General features: G+C 31.1%; 1 protein-coding gene across 5 annotated transcripts; it reads right to left on the bottom strand.

Moving 5' to 3' along the window:
• Window positions 1-1,161: 1,161 nt before the first annotated feature.
• LOC124359037 (beta-ureidopropionase) lies at window positions 1,162-26,522 on the bottom strand. Of its 5 annotated transcripts, none has more exons than XM_046811393.1 (10): window positions 26,366-26,522; window positions 18,814-18,986; window positions 17,103-17,207; window positions 13,376-13,530; window positions 12,182-12,276; window positions 8,321-8,524; window positions 4,549-4,673; window positions 3,380-3,572; window positions 3,210-3,296; window positions 1,162-1,299 (listed from the first exon to the last, which is right to left on the bottom strand). In XM_046811393.1, exons 2-10 carry the CDS (start codon window positions 18,897-18,899, stop codon window positions 1,219-1,221), a joined length of 1,131 nt encoding a protein of 376 aa, XP_046667349.1. In that variant the 5' UTR covers window positions 18,900-18,986; window positions 26,366-26,522; the 3' UTR covers window positions 1,162-1,218. The 5 variants fall into 5 exon arrangements, with proteins under 5 accessions (XP_046667349.1, XP_046667358.1, XP_046667390.1 ...); XM_046811402.1 differs by having other exon boundaries at window positions 26,290-26,407; XM_046811434.1 differs by lacking the exon at window positions 26,366-26,522 and adding an exon at window positions 26,158-26,283.

Below are 26,522 nucleotides of genomic sequence, written 5' to 3'. Positions count from 1 at the left end.
CACACTGCAGTAACCATGTGCTGACCACGGCCTCTGTAAACAATTTGGCTACATCATCACCCACACGCGGTCAATCTTCATTCACAGTTTTATGGATCACATTGTGTATAATACAATGTTTGGGATTAATCAACTCCTGAATAACGGAGTGGTCAATTTATTTTTTGATTTCATAAATTCTAAGGGACAGAAAAATTGTTTTGAGATTTTCCCAGCTCTACTGGAGATCCCCGGTTTTCCCAGCCTGGTGGCCGCCCTGTATAATATCATACAACGTAAATTTCACACTAAGTAAACCAATCATCAAGTGTAGTAGTTGAAAAGATAAGGGTTAAATTTGTAGGTAATATTGACTTTAACGTTTTTCAGTTTAAGCTTGCAGAATTTCTGGGTTCACAATTCTTATTAATACACAAGGTATCAATGGCCAGTAAAATCTGTTTTAAAAAATCCACCAAACCATCATATACAATAGAACATCTTGGCAAACAATTTTCTCTCCAAGTACTTTCAAGTATGATTACCACAAATAATCTTTTTGTATTAAAAAGTCAAAATTGTATACACATTTTTATTTTGTGTGTGTAAAACACTGTTAAAAAGTTAACTGTCAAAAGTTAAATAGTTTTTTTATATAATTGTCTTGAATGATTGAGGCCAATTTATTAAACAGCAAAATAATGTATATTATAAATTAATTAATACAATTATAAATACATATATATATATAAATAAAAAGAAAAAATATGAAATAAGAAAATAATAATAGTAATGGAAAAGGTCTATATATTTGTGTAAAACCATCATCAAAAATAAAAAGATATATACCACTCGATTTATAATCTAAAACCTATGTGGCAGAAACAAAACCTCCAAAAAGGTCTGGTATGTACGGAATACCTCTTTGAAAAAAGGGAGGTCCTTCGGGGTTTTGAAAAATTTATATTATAACAGAGGTCTTATGCATTTCTGAGGCATGGGGATATGTTTTCCCTGCAAATCTAAAGTGCTTACTTTTTTTGAGGGAGTTATCAGGACATGTTCCTGTGAGTTCTGCTTTAAGTTTATATACACATACACACAAACAAGATCCATTGAACAACTCCAAAAGAAATTGCAATAGTTAAAAGTGTGATATAAGAAAAAATATTGAGTTAGGTATACTTGTTTAAAATACGGTTATATTTGGTGTTTAGATAAAAGACACCTTAACATCAATTAATTTATAAGCTGAGGCTTAAAATCTGGTGATGCAGCTCTGGTAAGTTCTTTGGCATAATCTTCAAGTCGCATCGTCATCTGTTAACAGTGAACACACGAGTTGAAAAACTTACAATAAAGACACGAACACAAAAACTGATAGTTCACCATCTTGATAAACTGGCTATTTCATTTTGGATTGTGGTAGTAATGCATTTGAAGATAAAATAATAATAATAATAATAATAATAATAAATATATAAACATATTATATTTGAATATTATTCACAGTTTCCCCATATCTCAAACCTTTGGGGCAACCCTTGATTATTTATAATTTTTATTCACACTGCAATTCAGATGAAGAAGCATAAATAATGTGAACAAGTTAATAATTCTTATTTAAAAGTGAGAACCCTAAGGCTTATTGTTTTGTGATGGGATGGTTGAATTTAAATTTACTTTTGTAAACAAATAGATCAAATAAATATATTGTATTGTATTCTGTTGCAAGCAAATTATTACTCTATTGTCTAAAATCTTTTCCAACTCAAGCCATTTTTTACTAAAGTACCATTATATGAATGTTTTACTTTTTATTTTGTGAAAAACGTAGATTTTGTTTGGTTACGACTGAAAACAAACTGAGCAATAAACAACTCAAGCAATTCTTTTTAGCAAACTACAGATTTTTAGCAATATTTGAAAATTAACTTGTAAAGGTAATTTTTTCCATGAGCTAATTTTTATAAATTTTGTTTATTGAACACGAATTTCAATTTGTTTATGCTTTTATACTAAACGATATTTTTTAAATTGACAGTTAAAAAAGAAACAATTAGCCAGAACGACTATAAGCAATATATGGACAGTACTGTATCTGAGACTTGGGTTTATTTAGATAGCCCAAATCCATGAACTCTTATTTTGTGAGGAGATGGTAGATTAATCTTGTGTATATAAAGGATGTTTGGAAAATGTGGGTAAAGATTCAAGAAATAGTTTGAACTACACAAACAATGTACTAAACAAAACAAACAGCTTAACTGCCATTAGTTATCAACCAAGCAGGCAATTGAATGAAAAATAATACCAGTCATAATTAATTAATTGATGCTTAATTTACATTTCTATGATTTTTGCAGATGCGATTCAAATATGAAGAAAATAGTTCTTACTGAATAATTAAATCTAAAAGTTTAAATTAAAACCACCCTGGTATATGTGTATCATGATCAAACATGTGAATCTGTCTTCCGCACCTGGCTCAGAACACCAATGAACATATCAGAGTTCCGTTTGGTCTAAAGATTGAGTGGAAAGAACTAATGCAAATTTATCACTCCTAATCAGAATAAAGAGGATTATTTTACTGGAAATTATAAAAATAAAAATAATTTATTCATGAAATATACATTACAAAATTACATATCCATAAAATATTTTCCTCACAAAAGCTGTGGGTGGCCATGAACTATACATCAATGGATGGGAGATGCTCCTCCATAACATGAACCATTTGTGATTCCAAATATAAACTTGATTGACTCTTCTATGTAAAACATAGTAAACTATAATAATTTACTGTAGAGCTTAATATTGATATGAAAATAACTAAAAATGTTTTAATCTATAAAAATATTCAAAAGATAAAAGTACCAACCGAAAGAATTTGATAATAAAAGAAAATAGATTAAGGTGGACAATAACTTTACCAAAACATCTGAATTGCGGAGTTGGAATACCATAATATGGGATTCGTTTTTTTTAACAACTATAGCAAGATAAACTGAAAATGAACAGCACACAATGATTAAGCATATGGTGCTTTGATCCATATATCTGCCCACTCGAAGGAGCCCAATAAAACTAAAATTCTGTGGCATGTACTATTTGATTTGTTAAATGTTAAAGCTATAAGTAGAATTACATCATAGTCAGATTTTATTAGTTTTTAAAACTGTTTGGTGAAGGCTTGGCCTGAATGGTCAGACACGGAGACAACTTACTCTGAATCCCCATGAATCTCTGACTTGTCTGCACATGTTCAGGTCCAAATCAGCAACCAGCAAGCCATTCCTCGTTCGGCTCAAGGACTGGAATTAAAATAATAAAATCATTAATTATATGGGATAGTACATTTCACAATGGCAATTCATAGCTCAACAAATAAACATACAGGCGTTCTGGAACCATCAGGACCGGTGATATAACTGGACCCGTAGAAGTGACCGAAGTTGTTGTGAGCTGGTTGACCATCACCAGATGTAAATTCGTTTGGGAAGGTCTCGGTGCCGACACGGTTGATGGCACAAGTGTAGTAATGGTTGGCAATGGCAGCTGTTCGGGCCTCCAGACTCCACAGTGGTTCACTGCAACATTGTGTAAACCATTTAAAACAAATCAAATGCATGAATGATGACAAGTCATACACACAGTAAACATATAAAACATAATATTTTTCCACAGGCATATTTATAAGAAAACTGGCTGATACATTGCCTCAGGTATGATCATTAGTTGTTAAACATGTAAAACTGTTTACAAATAATGGCAAAAGGTGTGCATAAAATGCAATGCCACAATAAATTTCTTCGATTTAGAGATTTCCTCAAAATATTAATAATTTATTAAGATTACTGTTTCTCATCAAAACACAACACTGAATTCAAAGTTCCAAAAGATTGTAACATTGCTTGATCATGCCTTTTAAAAATAATTTTCCACCACTCAAAATAATTCGTGTACCATGCAGACAAGATGTAATAGACTACACACAAATTCTAAACAACAAACACGTATGAGTGCACAAGAAAAATACATCTCTCAATGTGTATCTACAATTTCTAAACCTTGTAGTTATTGTAACAAAATGTAACCTTCAGTACAAATCCGTATTCAATTTAATAGCAAAATATTTTTCAATACTGTCCATTGCGATTAATATTGGACTGATAACGAAGACCCTACTATATGTAATTACCTTCAAGGTACTAATACGAATTAACACAGTCAACCCCAGCCCTATTTTGGAGGTATACGAAATTCCAAACTTAGTTTTTTATAGCCTTTTGTATTTGTTTAGGATTATAAAATTACAAAATATAATAACTTTTATGAAAAATACTTTCTTAATATGAAAAGTACTCTGATCCCACCAGTGGCGTCATTGGTACTAATGGTGTGGAAATGTGTCATATACTGACCAAATATTTATGCTGAAACTCTTGATATAATACATAACAGTGTAAATACTAATAACATTGCTAAGTAATACAATTTTTGTAGATGAAATGTTACTTTTTACATAAATTAACATGTTAGTACAGGATGCAACCAACAGATTACCTTAGGGCACCAACCGTTGCAGAAGGGTTGAATACTATTTCTGCTCCATTTAGACCAAACATAAGCCAATTGAGGGGATGGTGCCTTCCATAGCAAATATTGACAGCAATATTGCCAAACTCAGTCTGAAAATAATGCTCTGATTCTTGAATAAGAAAGAATTGTTTCCCAAATGAAATAAATTAAAATTATAAAAACAAATTAATTAACTTTGCAATTTAACTTAATTAAAAATATATTTAAAAATAAAAGAAGTATAAATAGGATATGACTGTGTAAAAATTTAAAACTAGTACCAAACAAAGAACTTGGTATTTACCGTTGTGTAACAATTTTAAACTGGTACCATGCATAGAATTTTGTCTATTAATTATCATACAATTCAATTCTTGCTTGCTGATTACCTTAATCTTAGTACTGTGGCAATGACAAACTGTTAAAATGGTGCGTTTATTTCTGATAATATGCAGAGTTTTACTTAACATTTCTAAAGAATAACAAAAACTGTAGAGTATTATAATGGCATAATAAAGTTTTTCCTAAAATTAAGTGGTTTAGGCATGATCACTAAATTTCATATAACTAACAGTGATTACACAATTCCCAATATTAATTTTTATTTCATGTGAGGCCGTTCCAAATCAACAATTTCATCATCAGGCAACTCCACAAATGCAATGTTGAAATTGTTTAAAATTAACGTTCAGTACAATCTCTTTCATCTGGATTTCATTTACCTGGATCTACAGGATATTCGGATCGGTTTTATAGAGTAGAGTCCAATTTTAAAAGAATAAACAATCTCTGTTGACTTTCCAGCGTTTCTGTTGTTTTTCTTGTTCCTTGGCAATCTACTTTAGCGGGAAAAGATAAATGACCTTGTTTCTATGTTTACCCGTTTGAGTGCAAACGTTTGACTAAAAGTTTGTGGCGAAAATGTGTGAAAGAAGCAAACATACAACTAGGAAGCCATCTCAAATAGCATTTATTTTAAGTACAAAAATCTTTTCAACTACATATTAAAAATTGTTACTTTTGTTATTAGAAAAGATACATTTTTCAAGAACTACCTTGATATAGTGTAATTACAACTTATTAGTTTGAAGAAAAACAATAATAAATGATACACTTTCATGTGGCAATATGCTTTTTTAAAATTTTTATTAATTTATTATTTAAGTTATGTGTTTGATCAGGGTGTCCAGCCAACTTCAATTACGAAATTCCTGTACAATTCCCGCATTTTTAAAGCACATATCTTAAAAATTCCAGGACAATGGAACTGAAAATTGTAGTCCTCGTGAGTTTTTCCCAAGGCTGTTTAGTTACCGCCTTAAAAATGTATCTGATACATTAAAATGTATTCTTTTTTTAAAATTTAGTTTCACCTAGTGTTGATTAAAAAATATTTTAAAATGTTACAATGAAATTATTTGTGTAAATTTAAATTTATTTTGAATAAGTGAGGGATTTGAAGAAGTAAATTAATTATCCCTGTTACACTTTTTATCAGCACGAATACAAAAAAAGCAAATGTATTACACTCTATAAATTAAAATAGAATTACTATTTATATTAGTAAAAGAAACACATGAATATGATGTTTTCTTTCAAAGCCATTAACAAATTATTTTGCCGTACTCCACCACAAACCAAACTATTATAGGCATAAACAGACTAAACTGATTGGCCGACGGCACAACACTTTCACTGATGGCCTTGAACTATGGTCCCCTCACAACCCCTCTTCTCTTTCTTTTTTCTTTCTTTCTTCTCTTTTTTCTTTGGAGGTTAAGTGGTAGAGAGGACTTTTAAGTCCTAACTTCGCCTCTGTAAATAAAGGCATTTTTCATTTCATTTCTTCATTTCTACTGAGGGGGCTGTCCAATATTCTTCAACTTGATTACAAAAAATAGACATTAGACGTGCTTAGTTTATTTTTAACTTTTTACACATTTTTCCTGTACAGAGTAAATTTTAATATAATTCCCACATTTCGCAAACACTGGACATTGTGTTGAGTTTGTGTTTACAAATTTATATGTTTTATGAGTGACGAAATTTTCACCACACAATTTTCGGATGAAAATGAAATATTGATAATATAGTTTTTGGTAAGTAAACACATTTTTTTAAATAAAACAATGTTCGTTGAAAAATAATTAAAATATGATATTTTTTCCAAACTATGACAAAACGGTCTGGCTCTTCTTGTACTAACATATGGTCTAAAGCCTGCTTCTCCTGTCATGCACATCCGGCAAAATGTCTGGGACTCTCAGGGTCAAAAAACATTTTGTTTTCTTAAAAAAAGTTAAAATAATGGCTCGTTTGTGGAGTTGTTACTTCAATCAGCCAGCATTTAAAGCTGTTATGCCAGTCTGAATGACAACACTTAATGCGTTAATCCTATTAATGCAGGTACTATTTTATTACTTAAGAACAACAATGTTACTCCACAGAAGTTGTTGAAATGTTGAAAGGCTTGTTGAGGAATGGTATAAGAAAAATAGAGTATGGTAAGCTGTAAAATAGTTTTGTTGTTTAACATTTTTAGGTCCTGGAGATTGGCTGCACTATAATTTTAAACAACTCACCAAAATGCTATTTCAAAGTAATTGTTATCAGAGCACTGAAGGATCAAAATAAACATAACAAAGGTCTTACCAATCAATCCAACAAAGTAACTTCATCACAGGATAAAGTCATATGATTGTACTTAATTTGTTTATTCTGCAATGTTCTCATTGTCATCATGGTTAAAATTTTAACCACATAACCAATGTTAAAATTTTAATTTTACCTTTAACAATGATCCCAAAATCAATAAGTTCTTTCTCAGTCAATGAGGAACAATGTTCTCATTGTCATCATGGTTAAAATTTTAACCACATAACCAATGTTAAAATTTTAATTTTACCTTTAGCAATGATCCCAAAATCAATAGATTCTTTCTCAGTTGAAGAGGAACCTAAGTACTAAGTTTCAAGATTCTATGAACTTTCTATCAAGAGCTATTGCACGGACAGACAGACAACAATACTAAGAAGGTCCTCTTTAAATTTGTCCAATACTTTGTCAGGTCCTTTATAAATTTAGATCACTAAGAAATTAAAAAACTAAGTGTTAAAAAGTTTGTCACGAAGAATCATCCAAACTAGATTGTTTTCCAAATATTTTTTCTTATTTAATCTTTCCAAAATAAAAATCATATGTAATTTCTGCTATTTATGATGGAAAATCCTCTTGAAGGAGTGACAAATTATTAATACCTAAAGAAAGAATTTAGTTTCTTCGATAAGACACACAGTTTCTTTAATGATTTAAAATATTAAAATATACTCAGATCATCTCAAAAACTTTTAAAATCAAAATTAAATCAAACAAGATAAGAGTATATCAGACCACATGTTGCACCACAGGTTACACTAAAATTTCATGCAAAATTTCAAGTCTATAACTAATTTTATTTTAAAGAAATCCTGTAGACACACAAACTAACAGATAGAAAAGGCGTTTTTTTTAGCCCATAGAAGAGAAATTTTACCAGCCCTTTTGAGTGACAGGCTTCAATGACGCTCAGCCAAATTTCTTGGAATGGCCACATGCCATCGTTATATCAAAATGAAGTTTAAGGCAAAATTTCAAGTCTATAGGTCAATTTGGTCTCAAGATAAAATATGGCAGCCTCCTGAGTAATACGCTTTGCTAATGATCAGCTAATAATCAAATAACCATACCAACCGACCTATCCTCAATCCTTAAGACTCACCTTGAACACTGGGTGTCCTGTATTTCCCTCCATGTAGTAAGTGGACTCATTGAAGTCCCCGACTCGTGGGATGTGGTTCTTTCTGTGTTTTCCTTTAACCTGCCCATAGTTGTCGATGACCACAGCCGTGTTCCAGATCAAGTCAGTATTTTCCTCTCTCTCCAGAATCGGAGAGATAATAACCATGTTGAACTCTTTGGCAAACTGAAATTTGCAAGCAATAAAAGCACTTTATAATACAACAAATAAAAGTAAATTTCAATATTACATTATACATAATTTTATTAAATGGTGCATCAAAATTATTTTTTTCTTATATTACTGTGCTTCATAATACTAAGTAAAGAAAAGTTAATTCAAACAAACAAAATATATACTTCTGTTACAAGATACTGTTAATTCTCAATTCTTCAGAATTCTATGTTCCAATACTGCCTTAATATAAAATGATAATGATAAAATAGAAAAAATAAAATAAAAAATGACTTTATTTTGAGGTTGAGTTAGGGTTGTTTAACCCTCTCTTCCACTCAACCTCGAGATATTATGCAACAAGACTTATAAACCTCATACAAACAAGACTAATAGCAATTATTATAAGAATTAAGACTAATAACTAAAGACCATAAGAAACAAAATGGAAAAATTAAACTAAAAAAAAATTAAATTACCTGAAAATAGACAATTATTAATCTGTTGAATATCATTGTAAGTTGACAGAAATATTACTAGCCTCCACATTTCTTTTACTTGATATATTTTACTTCTTTCAATTAAATATGGCAAGTTTTAATGGCATAATATTAAAGCAAAGATCTAGAGTACCTTGTATTTGTAACAGAGTAGAAGATTTTTAACCTCCATGTACTATTCCTTAATCTATCTTTTTCAGCATATATATGGTAACAACTGGGGGTTCTGAGAGCACAAATACAAAATCTCTCTTTTAAACTATACACACATTTTAGACTGTTAACATTCTTATCATGATTGTACATTTAATAAAATTTAAAGTAAAGTAATTGTTTGTTTGTGTGAGTATATAGTCAGAACCAGTAACACCAAGAATACAAAATGTGACATTGTTCACATTGTTATATTATTTTTAAAGACTAAATATACATATATATATATATATATATATATATATATATATATATATATATATATATACACACACATATATATATATACATACATATATATATATATATATATGTATATATATATATATAAATAAACTTAGTTGCTATTTAGCAAAGAAATATATTAATGTTTCTTGAGATGTCATTACGTGTTTAGTTTATGATTCAATGATCAATTTTTACTAGTTTTTATCACGTTGATCTTGAATTTATGAGTGCAAGAGGAATGTTTTGACTTCGTAATGATAAAGAATCTTTGTTAATGACATTTATCGAACAATACACTCAAATTGCTAAATCTTGTGTTTACATTACATTATTCAGCCAAATAATTCAGTGATCGAACTAATGACTCTTATGATTACAAGTTCTTTACAGTTACAATAGGAGAATTTTTGACTGATTGATTTATCACTTTCTGACCACGACTCCTTTTAAGATCTGATGATGATGTCAACAAAATCTTCACACAGGATCCTATTTCACTGCATATAAACAATTAACATAGCATAGTGGGCTTATATAAATAAGGATATACATTGATTTATTTAATTTATTTAAAACTCAGATTTTGTATACAAAATTAGCCTATTGCAATTGTTGGCCTCATGGTAGCATTTAAGGAAAATTTAAAATATAGCTTCACGGAACATGACAAACCCACACCCCAAAACCATCTCCTGTTCCAAAGTTTATATTTTTGCTATATAAATGTTGCCTGTGGAAATGATAACTGCCCCCAAAAAAAGAGCCCAAAGTTTAAATATCTTAGCTAAGTTCGTTCGCTAGGTCGGTGACATTTCGTTCCAATTTACTTGCAGTTTAAAATAAAAAAGTTCTCAACTCTATTATTTCTGGATCTAGAAAAAATACAAAGTAATCTGAAATGTTTCACAATTCAAAAAGTTTTCTATTATCGGATGGGCAGCAGTGTTGGCCACCGCCATTTCCTCTAGTGGCGTGCATATATTTTTAGAGTCGCCGTCCTCAGAGATCAGATGGTCAGCTGTGCTGTCCGTTGAATAATCCTACTAGCGCTCGGATGGACAGCAGCGTTGACCACAAGTTATAAACTCTTTTTTTTTTATTCTGATGTATTTTTTTATAATACAACTCATTGAGATCAATCAGCTGTTTCATTACAAAGCTTGGAAATTGATCATTTGGTCAATATTGCATTCTAGGCTTTCGTTTTAGCGTGCTTTTAACCACATTGTCACTAGTGAGTTAACCCACACGCATTATTAGAACGCATTGTTTATTATTCTTAGTATTGTGCAATTTTATTAAATATTAGTGTAAATGAAGTTTTGTAGATATCAGTGTAAAATAAAACTGTAAATAAAAGTGTAAATATATCAGTAATTAATACCTGGTTTTACTGGTATTATTATTAATTACTGGTATTAGAGCTTGTTGGCGATGTAAGGAACAAAAATAAAAAAAGGAAAGGACCATCCCAATTGCAAGACATTTCCCGACTAAATGGGAAACTTCATCTACCATATCCTCTTGAAGGTAGAAAAGTGAAGAATTGCGTCGGTGTGTAGCAGCAGAGCACAAGGCGGCACCAGGAAAAGAGTGAAGTTTTATTGAAAAAACTTGTGAAAATGAGCCCGTCTTCACATCGGTGTTTGTTTTGAAAAAGTACCATTTATCTCAGATATTTCAATAACAAGATGACAACTAGCCTGCAGTTAAATTTGTATTCAGAACAATAATAAGCAGTTAAATTTTATTTTGTATCATGTTATAATTACTTACTGTTACATAACTTTTTAAAAGGCACAGTATCAATGACGCGGCGAAAATTAATCCAAGCTGGTGGGGACTCAACAATGACATGGCTGCTGTGTGCACGCAGGCGCCATAGTGGACAGCACCGCTGCCCATCCGATCTGAGTGGACAGTACGCGCTAAAATAATACGAGCCTACGAGAAGCCATATTTGGTCAGCACTGCTGCCCATCCGAGCGGAAAGGGTTAAGCTCTCTATTACATGTAAATGTCATAAGAATGGATCACTGAGAACTAGTGAAACAAATGATGGAACAAGTTATCTAATAAATATCTCAGTCACCTTCGACCAGCTCGATATGCCATCATTCCTACATGACAGGCGATAAAATTAAAAATATTAACTCCGTTATTTATGGACTTAGACAAAAAATTAATTGTTCTGGAATGAACACTAACATTAAATGTGTGTTGTGTGTTAATTTTTTATAATAAATTATATTTTTATACCTTGATTGGTTTTCTATATATTGATTACATTTCATAAGACATAAATTATTAATATTTAAGATACCACAAAATCTACCTACATTTTTTGACTGAGCCTATTACATAATAAAACCTAAAAATACAAAAGATTGTCCATATGATTAAGACTTTCTTTTAAAATGTCAAAACACAATTATTTAAACCTGAATAGTATAGTATTATTATTCTTTTAAGATACCAGATTAAAAAAAATACATTCCTTTAGTTTGTCACAAATTTTAACACACACACACACAAACGCACATGTGCGCGCACACACACACACACACACACACACACACACACACACACACACACACACACACACACACACACACACACACACACATATATATATATATAATATTACCAATTCTGTATTCACAATAAATAATAGAGAGTGCAGTCTACATATTATACACTGACAAAATGTAGTCAGAGAACAATTTACCTTCTGAAGAAACCGGGTGGATGGACCAAACTCTGCAGATTCTGCGAACTCAAGCCAAGGTAGTCGTTCCCGGGTGCAGAATGCAAATGGCATTGCTAGAACAATGATGATTAAAATATTTACCAATTCTGAATGAATTTACTGTAAAGATGTGAGGTATCATGCCTGTGAAAGTTTGATACAATTTTTGAATTTGGTAATATTTTTGTGGACACTTACTGGTTGTGAGCACAATTTATTTTTAGGCACAAGCAAGACGTTGATTTGAAAGTGAGTCACACTCTCAAACTTAATGTATCTCCTTTTTATAAACAAAGTATATTTACCATCTAGGGTTTTATTTTTAAGTGTATTTGTTCACTAGGAATACTAGTTGTATTTGGAAGGAGTTTATAAAGCTTATATATTTAATTAAAACAATAACAACTTGTGCAATTGAACATATCACATAGATAATACACATAATTTGATCTATTTATCCTACTGAAAGAAATAGGAGCACTTCCAGAAAAAAGGATCTGGATCAGAAAGTGAAATGTACAGTATCTTGATGAGGTTGTTGTTTATCAAAATAACTTACAATCCATGTACAAAATCATTTAAAAATTACATTTGTGAAGCAAACATGATTTTTCTGGACAGTTGCCATCATCAGTTATACAGTGTGGTATGATTTGTTTATTTTAACATAGATTGTAGTTATGTATTAGGGTGGTTACCCATTTGAGGAAGAGATCAGATTGCAAATCTCAAAATGTATTGCTACTCAATTTTTATATCACTGGACGATAGTAAATGTCCTGAAAATAATCATATTGTTTCCATTACAATCATCATAAAAAACAAAGTAATTTAAAAACGGAAAAAAACTATTTCCAAACAAAATCATTCCTTCAACTCTTCCATCATCAAAAACAAATCTTAAACAAAGAATTACATTTATTTCCAAAATGTGCAAATCGTGTTATTGTTTTCTGACGTGTTATTTATAATGAATGTCAAGGTGCAGTATCAGTATATCACTATTGAATGTAAAATCATTGTAAGAATAAAACATAAATAAAGTTCACGTCCTTGCCAACTATCCCTGCATTATCAAGAGTTGAGTAAGTTTAAGTAGTGTAATTATTACAAATTAGTATTTAATTTCTAGGTTTGGCTAAGTTAACGATACAGTCACCTTCTGATACTCACTCCAAGCCTCTTGCAGACACAGAACATTGACCTTGAGGTCTGCAGCTGCATGTATTATCTTGCCAATGACCTGGTGTATAGCATCTCTCTGCTCTACGACAGGCTGTGATGTATCAGCCACTATACTGTTCTGTATCACACCGACTCTCACAACCCTGCATCACAGTAGTCATCTTGTTAACTAACTATAAAGAGCATTTGTTAACTCATCAATTACAAAGAATTTGAGCTTTATAAATTAATAGTGAATTCCTATGATCTGTTCTGGTCACTCTCGTAGTAAAAGCCAAGTCTAAAAAAGTTAATTTTTCACTAATTAACTGATGCCCTGCAAAGTTAGAAGGTGAAATGTATGACAGGTATTAGGACTTTTTTGTTTCAAGTCATATGTGGAAGCACCAAAATAAAATGATCTCTTTATGTTTAAATCCATCAAATATTAATTACAGTACTGAAATTTTACATGAATATCCCCTCTGAATATACCAGTGAATAAACTTAATTTCAGAAATGTACACAAATTGAAGAGAAAAAGTAACTTTAGATTTGTACACATCACTGATTTACTTTTGTATCCAAAGTATCAAACATACGAGACTCTGTCTTAAAACATACAATTAATTGTTAAAATTTCCACAGAATATTTTAAAGAGATTCTTCAGGAAGGTTTTTGTCAAAAAAACTCAAAATCCAACCTTAATGTCATGCCATTTGACATTTTGAAAGGTGGCCTGTGACCCTTTTTAAATGAAGCGTAATAATAGAAATTTAATTTATCGTATTTAATGCAGTAAAATGTAGTGGTGCATAATGTAATTATTCTGCTTGGCCTAATGAAGCACAAACATTCTTGATCAGGCTGGTTGCCTACTCAGTTTTCATCTGTCTATTCAACCAACACTCTTGCATATTGTCACCTCTTTCAGCAGTGTGCAAACACTAACACTTATTCACTCTGGAAGGAAATCATGGTTCTTCAAAATCCTGCTATTATTGGTATAACCGCATTTACATCAGAAAATTATCTCTATATATTTCTTTAAATGTATTACCATTCCAAATGGAACAAATGTTTCTACAGATTAAATGAAGCAGAATATTGAACTCAACAAATTAGCAACTAAATATTTTAATGAGAAATTAGGAAAGAAAAGGTAGTTATGAACATATAGATATAACAAGGAGAGGTTTTGTGGAGCCTGATCCTCCTTCCTCCATTACTCAAAATATATAGAAAAGTAATAGTCAGTTTCTTTATCATTGTACAAAGAAATTATACTATGGTATTATAAATGACTTCAAAATTTACTTCAAATAGCTAAATGTTAACATTATAATATTATCTATTCTGACTTTTTAAATTTTAAACAAATATCTAGACTGTTAAAAGCTGTTGGTGTTAATTTGGAGTTATTTTGCTAACAGAACTTTTTTTTAATTCAGTGAATTACTGCTTGGACCTTAACACTACTGATAAGCTTTCACAAATTATTTTACTTTACAGTGCAATATTTTAATTACTATAAAATTTTGTAATATTATTGATACTATTAAAAAACTTATTTAACTACTTGAAACACAATTATATAATTTTCAGCAAATTAGACAGAATACAATAAAACTCAAATAAATTAATTAGTCTTGCTGACTATAAAATGCACCTTATCTCAGAATACACGAAAGCCATAGCTGAAATCTTAAATTTTTCTGAAATAAATACTTAGTGACAGTCATATTAACACAAAATGTTTATGATGATACAACACATTTATATTCTATTAATTTAGTAGTTTCATATACTTACTACATAATTCATTTTTATTAGATTTGTTTAAATCTTGTTTATAGTCAAAGTAAACTTTTTATTTAAATGTTTACTTAAAAACGTCAAGGAGTGTTCTGCTTTATTAGTTTTTAACAAGGTGCAGGTCTTTATTAGTTTTTAACAAGGTGCAGGTGGTTTAAAGCACAAATTTATCCTTATCAAAGAGAGTATACTATAAACATGGTGATAAAGATAACAATGTGTGTCACAATGAAGCTCTTGGATTCTTTCAAGATCTAGGTTCCAGTAAAAACTGCATTTTAATTCAGTGTAAAAGTTTTATACTCACATTCAATAGAGTTTTATATATTACATTAAAGCTTATAATAAATCATAAATTGTTTATCACAACATATCACAAAATAACTATATTTAATTACTATAACAAAGTTGATAAACCATTGAGAAGCTAAGATTATTACATTTTCATTTGACGACTAATTTGGTTATTGACATGTTGAGAATACAGGCCTGTATGCCAACTCACTTCTCATATTCCTTGGGAATTATGTAAGAAATGTTGTGTTTCCTGACAAGGGTATTCATAACTGATCTAATTTGAAACACTCTTTTCAATATAAAATTCTGTGGTTGTACATAAAATATATGCAGTTAAAAAAATAAGATTTTCATTTCAGTAGTTACAAGATGACCTAATGAGAGAATATTGGAATTCTAATTAAAACGTGACCTCAGAATAATTAGGATTGTTTTGTTAGGCTTGGTGAATAGTAGGCCTTACTTCATATTCTACCCAACGCTAGATGGTAAACAGTGTAATTCCATGTCAGAAGATATTAGTTTTCAAAGTAGTTATACTAGTTGGCTTTAGTCCTTGTCTGAAACAAATTGTCACCTATTTTCGCCTCTTGAGGCCCAAAAAGATCTAAACTCTTAGTTAATTTGAAAGTAACCTTAATCTTAAAAAATAAAATTCTTAATGAACCAGTACAATTCAGTCATGAAAGGGATTATATTATCAATGGAAAAAAAGCTGATATATATCATTAGCACTGGTGAGTGGAACTCTAACTAAAAAATTCTGCCTGCCTCGTCATTGCTCTCTCCCTCTCCCTCTCTTTAAAATCACACTTAAAACAGTTTGTGTTCATACTGTAATGAAGTTATAGAACGGCACACAAAATGTAATGAGGTTTTAGAACAGCACACAAACTTAATATTTTGGATACCAGCACATGAGGCTACTTCTAACCCATTATTTCCAACGCATGAGAAGCCAGTAATACCCAAAATCACTAATTCCTATTTGTAAGGTTTTACAATGCTTTATGTTTTGCACTGAACTACCCTTGATTTTTTTATAATTTAATGATTTGTTTTATTATCTTTGTAGATTTCGTAATGATTAACTGTATATATTTAATAAAGTAATTATGTGGTAAGTGATAAAAACAATTTACATAAAATAATCACTTTAGAACAAAATATCTGTAAACAATTATTTGTACCTATTTCAAATATTTTTAATTGATAAAGTGGTTACTTAAACATTTTATATTTGTTACAAAATTACTGAACAATATTTAAAAACATAATTGACAGGAAATTTTGTTAATAAGCATGAACATTATTACAAGTATTATTGTACAATATCGTATCAGTTTGGAAATATATAGTTTGATAATAATGGCAGTTTTTGCTATTATATTTACTCCACAAACCTACACAAAAAAGTTGAAAATAACCTTAAAAGCTTGTAAATAAAGATAAAAATAATATTTTCTTAATCAGCTGATCAATTGAATGTTAGCAATTTTAGTCTGATCTTCGGCAGTCCGATCAACAGGATGTTGACAGTTTTGGTATGAACTTTAGCAGTCCTAACAATTAAATTTGGACATCCAAATGGTTAACATTGGCCTACAAGGAGTATATTTTTACCTGGGTTCTCTTAGCTGTTCTTCTTTAGCTTCAAACACGTAACCATGAATATCAAAATCGTTAGTCTCAGCATATTCCTGCAACGGCTCGGAAACCTTCAATGTCCTGAAATATACAACAACCATATTATATTTTATTGTATTGCATTTAACAGAAAATGTGCCAAAATTTAAATCTTGAAGAATTAACTCTTAAAAATAATTCTATTCCCTTTAACTACTTGGGGATTAACTGAGGTGTTTATATTACAGTTACAGCTCTCTGTATCTTGTTATATAAGTGGTCTTATTACACTCTCCAGCTTCAAAGGATTGGATCAATTTATGGGCTGTGAATTTTATTAAAGTTATGGTTGTACAGTGTTTAGCTTTTGTTGTTCAGCTGTGTCACAATGTTTTATTTTCTATATTGGGGTTAACATTTAGATTGCAGTTAAAAAATAAAAAAACAACTAGTCTTTCTAATAAGGTTAGATTTGCTGTAACGAAATATTGAATCTTTTCTTACTATGGCTTTTACCATAATCTCTTCTCAAAACATATAGACAAAAACACAATACTACTTTACTTTGTCAAACAGTTCCAAAATTGTTCAGTTTAAAGTTTAATTGATATTATCAAATACAGGCACAAATATGTTCAGTAAAATTTAGTATAGTTTTATTGACTGGTATTTCAAAATGCAAAACAAATCTTTTATATATTAGTTTAAATTTTACTGTTTAAGTTATTATCTACTATCTAATAAGAGGTTTCCCTTGTACCCCTTGACTTCCTAGTGCAGTTAGAAATAAATTAAGAACATAAGCTATTAGGTGAAATGAAAACCAAACTGCACTTCAAAAAGTACGCTTCTATCTTAAATAATCAGTCTGAATCACTGCCATACACGTTTTCTAATTTATCGTTGTCTTCTTCATCATGAGACTAATTTTCAAGTTTGATCTCTTGATTGGTCATGTCTTGTCAGAGGATTTAATATTCTAGAGATATATAGAATCTGTGGTGAGCAGAAGGTACTAATTGCAGTAGAACAAGAAAATCTTTGAACTTCTTGGAAAGGTAACATTTTTCAAAAATCAAACCATATCGCAAAATGGCTTCAGTCATTTAACTTCCTTCTCCACATCCTTTTTCAAGTTAGGAGTCAGATTTGACTCCTAAAATCCGGTCATGTTCTTCTGAAGGGAAGTAAAAATAGTCAGTGACTAAGATCGAAGAAAATCAAAACGAACCCCCTGTCTCATTTCGACATCAGAGACATCCAAAATACAAAAATCTAGTGCAATCTACATTAAGAGATTTCTTAAAACAATGAGGGGGGTTTGTTTTGAGCTTCTTTGATATTCGTCACTGAATATTTTTGGATCCCTTTTGACGAACATGACTCCAATCCAAATTTCAGGAGTCAAGTCGGCAGCAGCATCAAATTTCAGATGCTGCACATAAGAAGAAGGTGAACTAAACTCAACATTAGTATTGAATCAACCCTCTCCACCATAGCTGTGATATTTCAAGAACGTTTATCCCACATGTTGCATATAAGAATACTGAGATAGTAACCAGTAGAATTTTAATCTATAGGAAACACACTGAACAGTATATCATTATATATTATTAAAACTTCAAAATTAAAAAAAATGTAATCAATGATTAGACAATCACAATAACTTCCATAAATGTCATGTAACTGAAACAATATTGTAATTTACTTCAACTGTTTGCCAAAAAGAACTGCTTTGTCGAGGTCATCTTCAGGGTATTGGTTATTCAGGATACTTTCTCCTTCATCACTCATTTTTCAGGTGATTATATTTTCTTTCTTGATTAGGCTGGTTAGTAAGTTTATTTTCAGGTAGACTGGTCATAGACTCCTCTCTGAAAACTAGAGAATAAAAAAAATCATCACTTAAAATTGTTTGGCTACATAAACTACAATAATAAGGCTTAAAAAGTAAAATTCGATCATAATTAGGAGTTTATTTTAATTTTATGAGTGCCATCAGGTTATGGAGGTGGCTGGGAAATAAATACACCTATAGAAGATTTTGAATACTCTCATTTAAAAGTTCATATGATGAAAGAGCATATACAGAACAGAATAGAAAAATTAACAACATAGTGTATTTGGCGATAATTTACACAATTCATACTACTTTATGACAATAGTCAAAAATAGTCAATAGTCAAACATCTTTATTACATGAACTTAAGTACAGTAATTTTGTCAAGTTTTACAATAGAATATAAAGTAAGATATACATATACATATAGAGAGAGAGTTTATACAGCTTCTTTGAACTCTTCTATGTTGTAGATTGTCTTCTTAAGAAGGAAATTTTTAAGTGGTTCCTTTAGTGCATTTCCAGTTAGACTTTGTAAGTTCTCCGGTAGTAGATTTCTAAATTTTCTTCCTGCATAGGATGGTTTTTTCTCAAAAAGTGCTGTTCTATGCTGAGGCAGTATATATATCTAGAGGCGTGGCGGGTTAGGGTAGTTGTGGACATCTCCAAGGGGTTTGCAGATTGAGTCGGGAAACATGTATGATAGATTCATAAATATAAAGAGCTGGTACAGTGAGTATCCCCAGAGTTTGGATGCTTCTCTGCAGCTTTGTTGAGGCTCAAGATTGGCAAGGGATCTAATTGCTCTTTTTTGCAGTATCAGAATCTTATTCAGATTTCCATTAGAAGTACCCCAGATGATTAAGCCATATCTTATATGAGACTCAACAAGCGCATAGTACGCAGCCTTAGCTGCTGCTTGAGTACAAACTGTTTTATACGTTTCATAACGTAAATTCCAGTGCATATCTTGTTGGAGATAGTGTTTACATGTTCAGTCCACGAAAGTCCACTGTCAAGTGTTAAGCCAGAAATTTGACTTGGTTGAGGACAGTTATATCTGGGAATATCTGGACATCTGTATAGGTATTCCTTTTTTCTTGCTAAAGTGCACTTGTGTTGTCTTTTTCAGTATTTAATGCCAGGTCATTTGATACACTATACTTAACAGCTCCTTGTAAAGCTGTTAGTGAGTTAGTAGATAGTTCTTCCGTAGAGTCATTTTTAACAAGGAGTGTAGTGTCATCTGCATACATTATACAGTCAGTACTATAGTTTTTCAATAAAAAGCTGGGAAGTCATTGGTGAATAGTATAAAAAGTATGGGGCCGAGCACGGATCCTTGAGGGACTCCTCTTGTTAGTGGTTTTTGAGTTGATATATATGAGCTAGTAAGGCCAGATTTTTGGTATCTGGACCTCCACAACTTTAGATCTTCCTTGTAAGTAGCTTATGAACCACATGTTCTCTTTACCTCTTATACCAAGAGTTTTGAGCTTTTCGGAAATAAGATCATGTCCCAGGCAGTCGAAGGCCTTGCTGTAGTCAATGAAAAGAGCTGTTACATACTTTTCTTCATCAATACCGTCAATAATTGATTCAAACCAGGCTTATGATTGCAGAAATTGTAGATTTGCCCTTTTGAAATCCATGCTGGTTATCTGCTATTAAATTATGGTGTTTAAGGTAAACCATCAGCCTGTTCAGCACAAGTTTCTCTATAACTTTTGAGAAAGTCGATATCAGTGAGATGGGCCTATAGTTTTGGGGCTCTGATTTTAGTCCTTTTTTGTGCTTTGCATAGACTTTAGATACTTTGAGCTTTGTAGGGAAGTGGCCTTGGGCAAAAGACTTGTTGACTATGGCTGCGAGAGGATGGGAGATTTCTTGCGCACAGTATTTAATAAATTTTTGAGAAGAGTATTCATCTAAAACCACTGGATGATTTATTTTTAAGATTCTGAATTACCTTTGTACTTCTATCCAGGTTGATAGGTGTTAGTTTAAATGATTGTATCGGAGGAGTGTGTAGGAGATTCTGGTCCTCATCTATTCTGTCAGTTGGTAGTAAATTATTTTGTTCTATTGTGATATCTGCTATTTGGGTGAAATAGGTGTTGAGGTTTTCATCTACTTCCTCTGGGTCATCTATAGTTATATTGTTTAATGTTAAGCTTAGGGCATGTTTGACTAGTCTTATTGCTAAGTCTCTCACTATTTATAACACTCCATAGTGCTTTTGTTGTGTTGTCAGAGTTTTGTATATATTGAAGGTTTAACTTGTTGACGCAGCAATTTTAGCTTTTTGGGTCAATAAAATTTCTTTCTATTCACCATTTCTTCTTTGTCTCTAGTGTTTCCTGTTGTTTCATAAATATTAAGAGCTCGTATATATGAGGCTTTCATCTCTGCACACTCTGAGTCGTAGTAATGTGATGGCTTACTGCCAACTCTGGTTTTGCTTTTCCTCTTTGGACAGGCGATGTCTAGGGCAATGCTGAGTATCTCGTTGAAGTTGTTGTAGGCTGTTTCTGCGTCTTCAGCATTGTTGACAAGTTTACTTAGAGTATAAGAAATATAATAGCCTATTCCATGAAGAGACACCCACCACTATAATACTCAACATGATGAACGGTACATCCTTCCAAAGCACAAACCTACACTGTCCGAAAAGAGACATTCTTATGCCACAAAAATTACAAAACCTCACAACCAACATCCAAATCTCACTAGCAAAAGACTGAAAGAAGAGCTCAAGAAATGGCTTCTCAAGAGACCTACAAACACCTTGAAGGAATTTGTAGAAAATCTAAATGGTGAATGGACTGACAATTCCTGATAAACATCAACACTACAATATCAGAACTTGTACTCTATACATAACAAATTTTATGCCATTTATATTCTTGATGAATGTAAGTAAAGATTTGATTGGACTACAGTACGAAAAAGTACTAAGACTGGAGTAAGTTACAATGGCCACAAATATACTTTTTGACCTAATTTTCTTGATTATGGCAAGAAGACAAACTGAATATTGGTGTCAGAAATATAATTCACTTGAATGAGAAGTATTCATAATATAATATATAAATATTATATTATGTTTGTCGTGAACACAAGCCACATACGAATTCATGCAAATTTGCGTCATATTTAGCTGCTCTTCAGATCGAATGTGTTTCTCACAAAAATAAACATCATACTGTTTTTTTGTATGAGAACTAATCCTTTTCGTTGATATCACCATTTCTGATTGTGGGAGAAAAAAAAGAGAAAGAATGTGGCAACAGTTTTTCAAGTCTTTTAATTAGGTGATTCAAGTATTCTTTAAGTGAAACTGTCATTGTAACCTGTTGAGTACGGTCGGTTGTTACCCACACACTGTATGTCAACTCGTCTTCTTGGACCCACTCTTCAAATTTTTGTTGCAAGACTTGTTTAAGATTTTCACTAGTTGGACAGTTGGAATAGTGCCAAAGCATAGTCTCTATTATCTATAGAGTAAACTAGGTGACTCATCAACTCATGGTATGTGTTCTCTATGTCACATACCTGTAAAAGTAAAATTACGTTTTGATGAATTGAACATACGCATACCTGAGGATCTAGCTAATACGCACCACTTAGGGTGAAGCATACAAAATGTTGAGAAACCAATTTTTAAGGCAGGATATTTAAATTTAAATGCAGCATAGAGTTTGCTGAGGTTAAAAAGTATAAGTTGTGTTTGTTTATGTACATTTTTGGATATGCTTACTTTGTCTTTCTTCCCAGGCATAATTCGTGAAAATTTATCATTTTGATAGAAATTCATGACCAGATTAACTGTGGCTTGTTATAGTACTTTTCCTTTTCTTGGATCGGGTAAAGCAATGATTCCTTTTTCCTTCAATATTTCTCGTGCTTTACGAACTGTACATTCACTAACTTAGAATTCTTCTGAAACCTTCTTGCAACTCCATGAAACTGGTGCGAGTGTTAATAGTTGAATTTGTTGACTGCGGGTCACTGGTGTTTCAAGTTTTTCTTTGACTAATTCAACAAGCCTATCCAAGTCATCAGCTTTTTGTTGAATATGTATTGGCACATTTTCTATATTTTTTCCAGGTGAAAATTCTTGTTCCAAAACTCTACATACCTTTAATTTAATAGTGAAGCAGGCAGAATTAAATTTTCTTTTCATAACTTGATTGAAAATGAGAAGGAATAGCATGAAATTTAGGTGGAGACTCCCCAATATCAACCAAAGTTGAATTAATTTCTTCTAATGCTTCTTTCCAACTCAAATCATGTTCATTGTCTAGAAGGTCATCAGGGAGCTTCTCAATTTCTAAACTAATGTCACCTTCATTTCTACACTTATAATATTCTTCTCTGCAAAAATTAGATACTGTCCGAGAATTGCTTTTGCCACAACATGAGAAATGTTATTTATTTTATCAAAAAAATCCAAAGTCACAGGTCTTAAATATTTAGTTTTTTATTTTTATTTTATTTGGAATGGGTCAAAACAAAAGGTTTGATATGTTTAAAAATTACCCAAAAAATATTTTTTGTGCTGAGCACAAATATTTACAAATACTATATATTTACATCACTTCTTAGTATGAAGCCTTTTTTCAATATCACTAAAAGTTTCAACATTTATTATTTTCACTGACTTTGTATAGCTTTTTTGTGGCACTCTGTTCCACAATGCTACCCTACACTGCAGTCTTCATGTCTTGAATTTAAATTAGACATTTTAAAAGTGACTAAATTTTCATTATATCCAGAAGTTTTATCTAAATAAATTTAAAAATGGATTAAAAACTAATATGAAGAAAATTCATTACTATTCCCTACTTATATTTTTAACACAAACTAATAAACTATTAACAACTTAATAACACTATTCACAATATAAAACAACTTCTTAAGAACTGATGCTCACTCCAACAAAACTAACTGATTGACAACTGACAATGTCAAGAGTCAGTCAGACCTGGGCAGTGAGCAGGTTCAGTATTGAAGTCCCTTTCATGTTGAGTCCTGCTCACTTGGCGAGTCAGATAGCAAGTGGATTTGACACCACTGCCATGTACTATCTTTTTATGTCTTCACATGCTTCTCAACTCAGAGGCAGTAGTAGGAATAGGCAGTAGTAAATTGTGGTTGCCAAGTAATAAATACAGTATAATAAATAAAAAATAAGTAAATAGTATATATATTTTTTGAGCTCCCAGAATTTTGTTTGAAGTTAAGCTATATCTCAACAGCACATAAGTACTGTGGTATCAACTTAAATACAATATTTTAATATGCTTTTGAAAATTAATTCATACTATCAATTTGATTAATTAATGAATAGTATAATATTAATTGTTTAGTAAGTTGCTGTGCAACAAAAATGTTTTGAAATTTATTTATTTTAGTTTAACAGAGGGAACATACTTGAAATGTTATATTTAACTGTATATTTTTAATAAACTAAGAAAAATACCTAAAACTAATTTTATAAAATAAAGCAATAAAAAGCCACAAGTTTTATTGGTTCTTCAGATAGATTATTTTGTATAGATCACTTAAAAACATTGACATAAGTTAACTTGACAATACTGTTTTTTTTCAAAGGATTTAAACCAGAAATACCTCAGATACAGATTATTGTTGATCTGACAATATTCACTGTTCTAAATCTCAGAGAGAGCGAAAACGCCTAATTCTTCAAAACCTTACAATGTTATAAAACAATAAGCATTTGAGATAGAGTTGAAACTTGGAATATTTTTATATCTTAATAGGAAAATCACAACCTCCTAAGTTTCATCACAATCTGGGATGGTGGGTGACATGGCCTGGATGATGTGATATGGAATGACCCTCCTTTACAATAGCTTAAGCTGCAGTGTAATAAGTGGCCACCACCATAATATCTTATCTAAATTACTGAAACGAAAATGTTGAAACAAATTACGTTACCAGTTTATCTAATTACTGTATACTTCACCTGTTTATATATCTAAAAAAAGCAATAATTTAACGATGAATAAAAAACTACTGAGTTTATGTGTATTCAATAAATGTAACAAATAAAGCAGTGTAACATTTAGTTATGTTTAACCATTTTATAGAATAAAGCTGTCTAACAGCTTGTGACACAAATACCGTATTGCATGTTCATTGTCATTTCATTTGTGGCTAATACTTGAATGATTTTACTTTGTTTTAATTAATTTTGAACAATTATTCAATATATTAAAAAGAGTTGGCAATAATTAAATAGGGGTAGGGTACGATAAGCGGACCAGGTTTTTTTATATCGAAGAATGTAGTCATCAATACCTAATATTCGCATCTCAAATCCTAGACTATCAATCAATATAAAAGTATCTATAGTCCTCAATAGCAATCATATGTTTTAAATTAAAATATGAATTTAAAAATTATTATAACCAAAATTAGGAAAACTGAAGACGACCATATTTGCTCGTCTCACAGTTACAGTTGTTTCTTTCCCACAAATTTCACATATTGGGTTTTTCAGTACGATTCCAACATGTTGAAGCCACGAAAAGCATGTATTATCTTTCAAAGCAATGTCGTGTAGTTTTCCAAAATTGACTGCCATTTTTAATGGTTAAAATTACTTATGTAAAATTGAAATATTACCCTACGTGTATTATTTGAAAGTGTTTACAGATGTTGATATAGATTTCAGTTAATTGTTCAAATTAATTAATCAGTATCGATTGATTATATCGATGGTTAAGATTAAGTAATAGGCCTAGGTAGCGTTTGCGAATTTCGATATAAAAACCGGGTCCGCTTATCGTACCCTACCCCTAACTATGAATGGGAATGCTTTTATTTTATTGTTTACATATTTCTGATCAATAATTTGGTTCCCTGACTTGATAGTGGTGGTGGTCGCTTACTATACTGCAGCATGGCTTGGAATTTACAAATTAGTAATAAATTTGTTACATGTCTTGGAATTTACAAATTAGTAATAAATTTGTTACATGTCTTGGAATCTACAAATTAGTAATACATTTAAGTTACATGGAACTAACAGTGTCTACTGCCAGTGTATTAATAAAATGTACTTTTAATTTGTCAATGAATAACTATTATTAGGAATGGATTTGTACCTGTAATAGAACCTGCCCAAAGAGCTTTAGTAATTACACTGGATTTGGATAGTAATTTATAAACTATTTATATTACCTTTAAAACTCAAAACTCTTGACAAACAAATCTCAAGCAAGCCGGTAACCTCAATATTAATAAACACAAAAATAATACATTGAACATATATTACAGAAGCTATTTATTACTAATACAAACTTAAAACTGTACCGAAAATATATTTTGCTTTTTATTTATGTCTATTCATCCCACCTCATGTTACAGTGACTAGAATACCCCGCCTTACCATCTAATGCTGACTGCCTGACATTGACAGTTATAGTACAAGTACAGTACTGAGTACTGACAAGAGCACGAGAGATATACAGATGTCCCACGAGTAACCCGACAAACTCTCAGGTGGTTCCTCTCATAAAAATAATTAAAAAAAGTTCATATAAACA

The sequence above is a fragment of the Homalodisca vitripennis genome, chromosome 1 (assembly GCF_021130785.1).
Source record: "Homalodisca vitripennis isolate AUS2020 chromosome 1, UT_GWSS_2.1, whole genome shotgun sequence".
Classification (NCBI taxonomy): domain Eukaryota; kingdom Metazoa; phylum Arthropoda; class Insecta; order Hemiptera; family Cicadellidae; genus Homalodisca; species Homalodisca vitripennis.
Note: the sequence above shows the minus strand (reverse complement) of the source record. Positions and strands in the feature narration are given on the sequence as shown.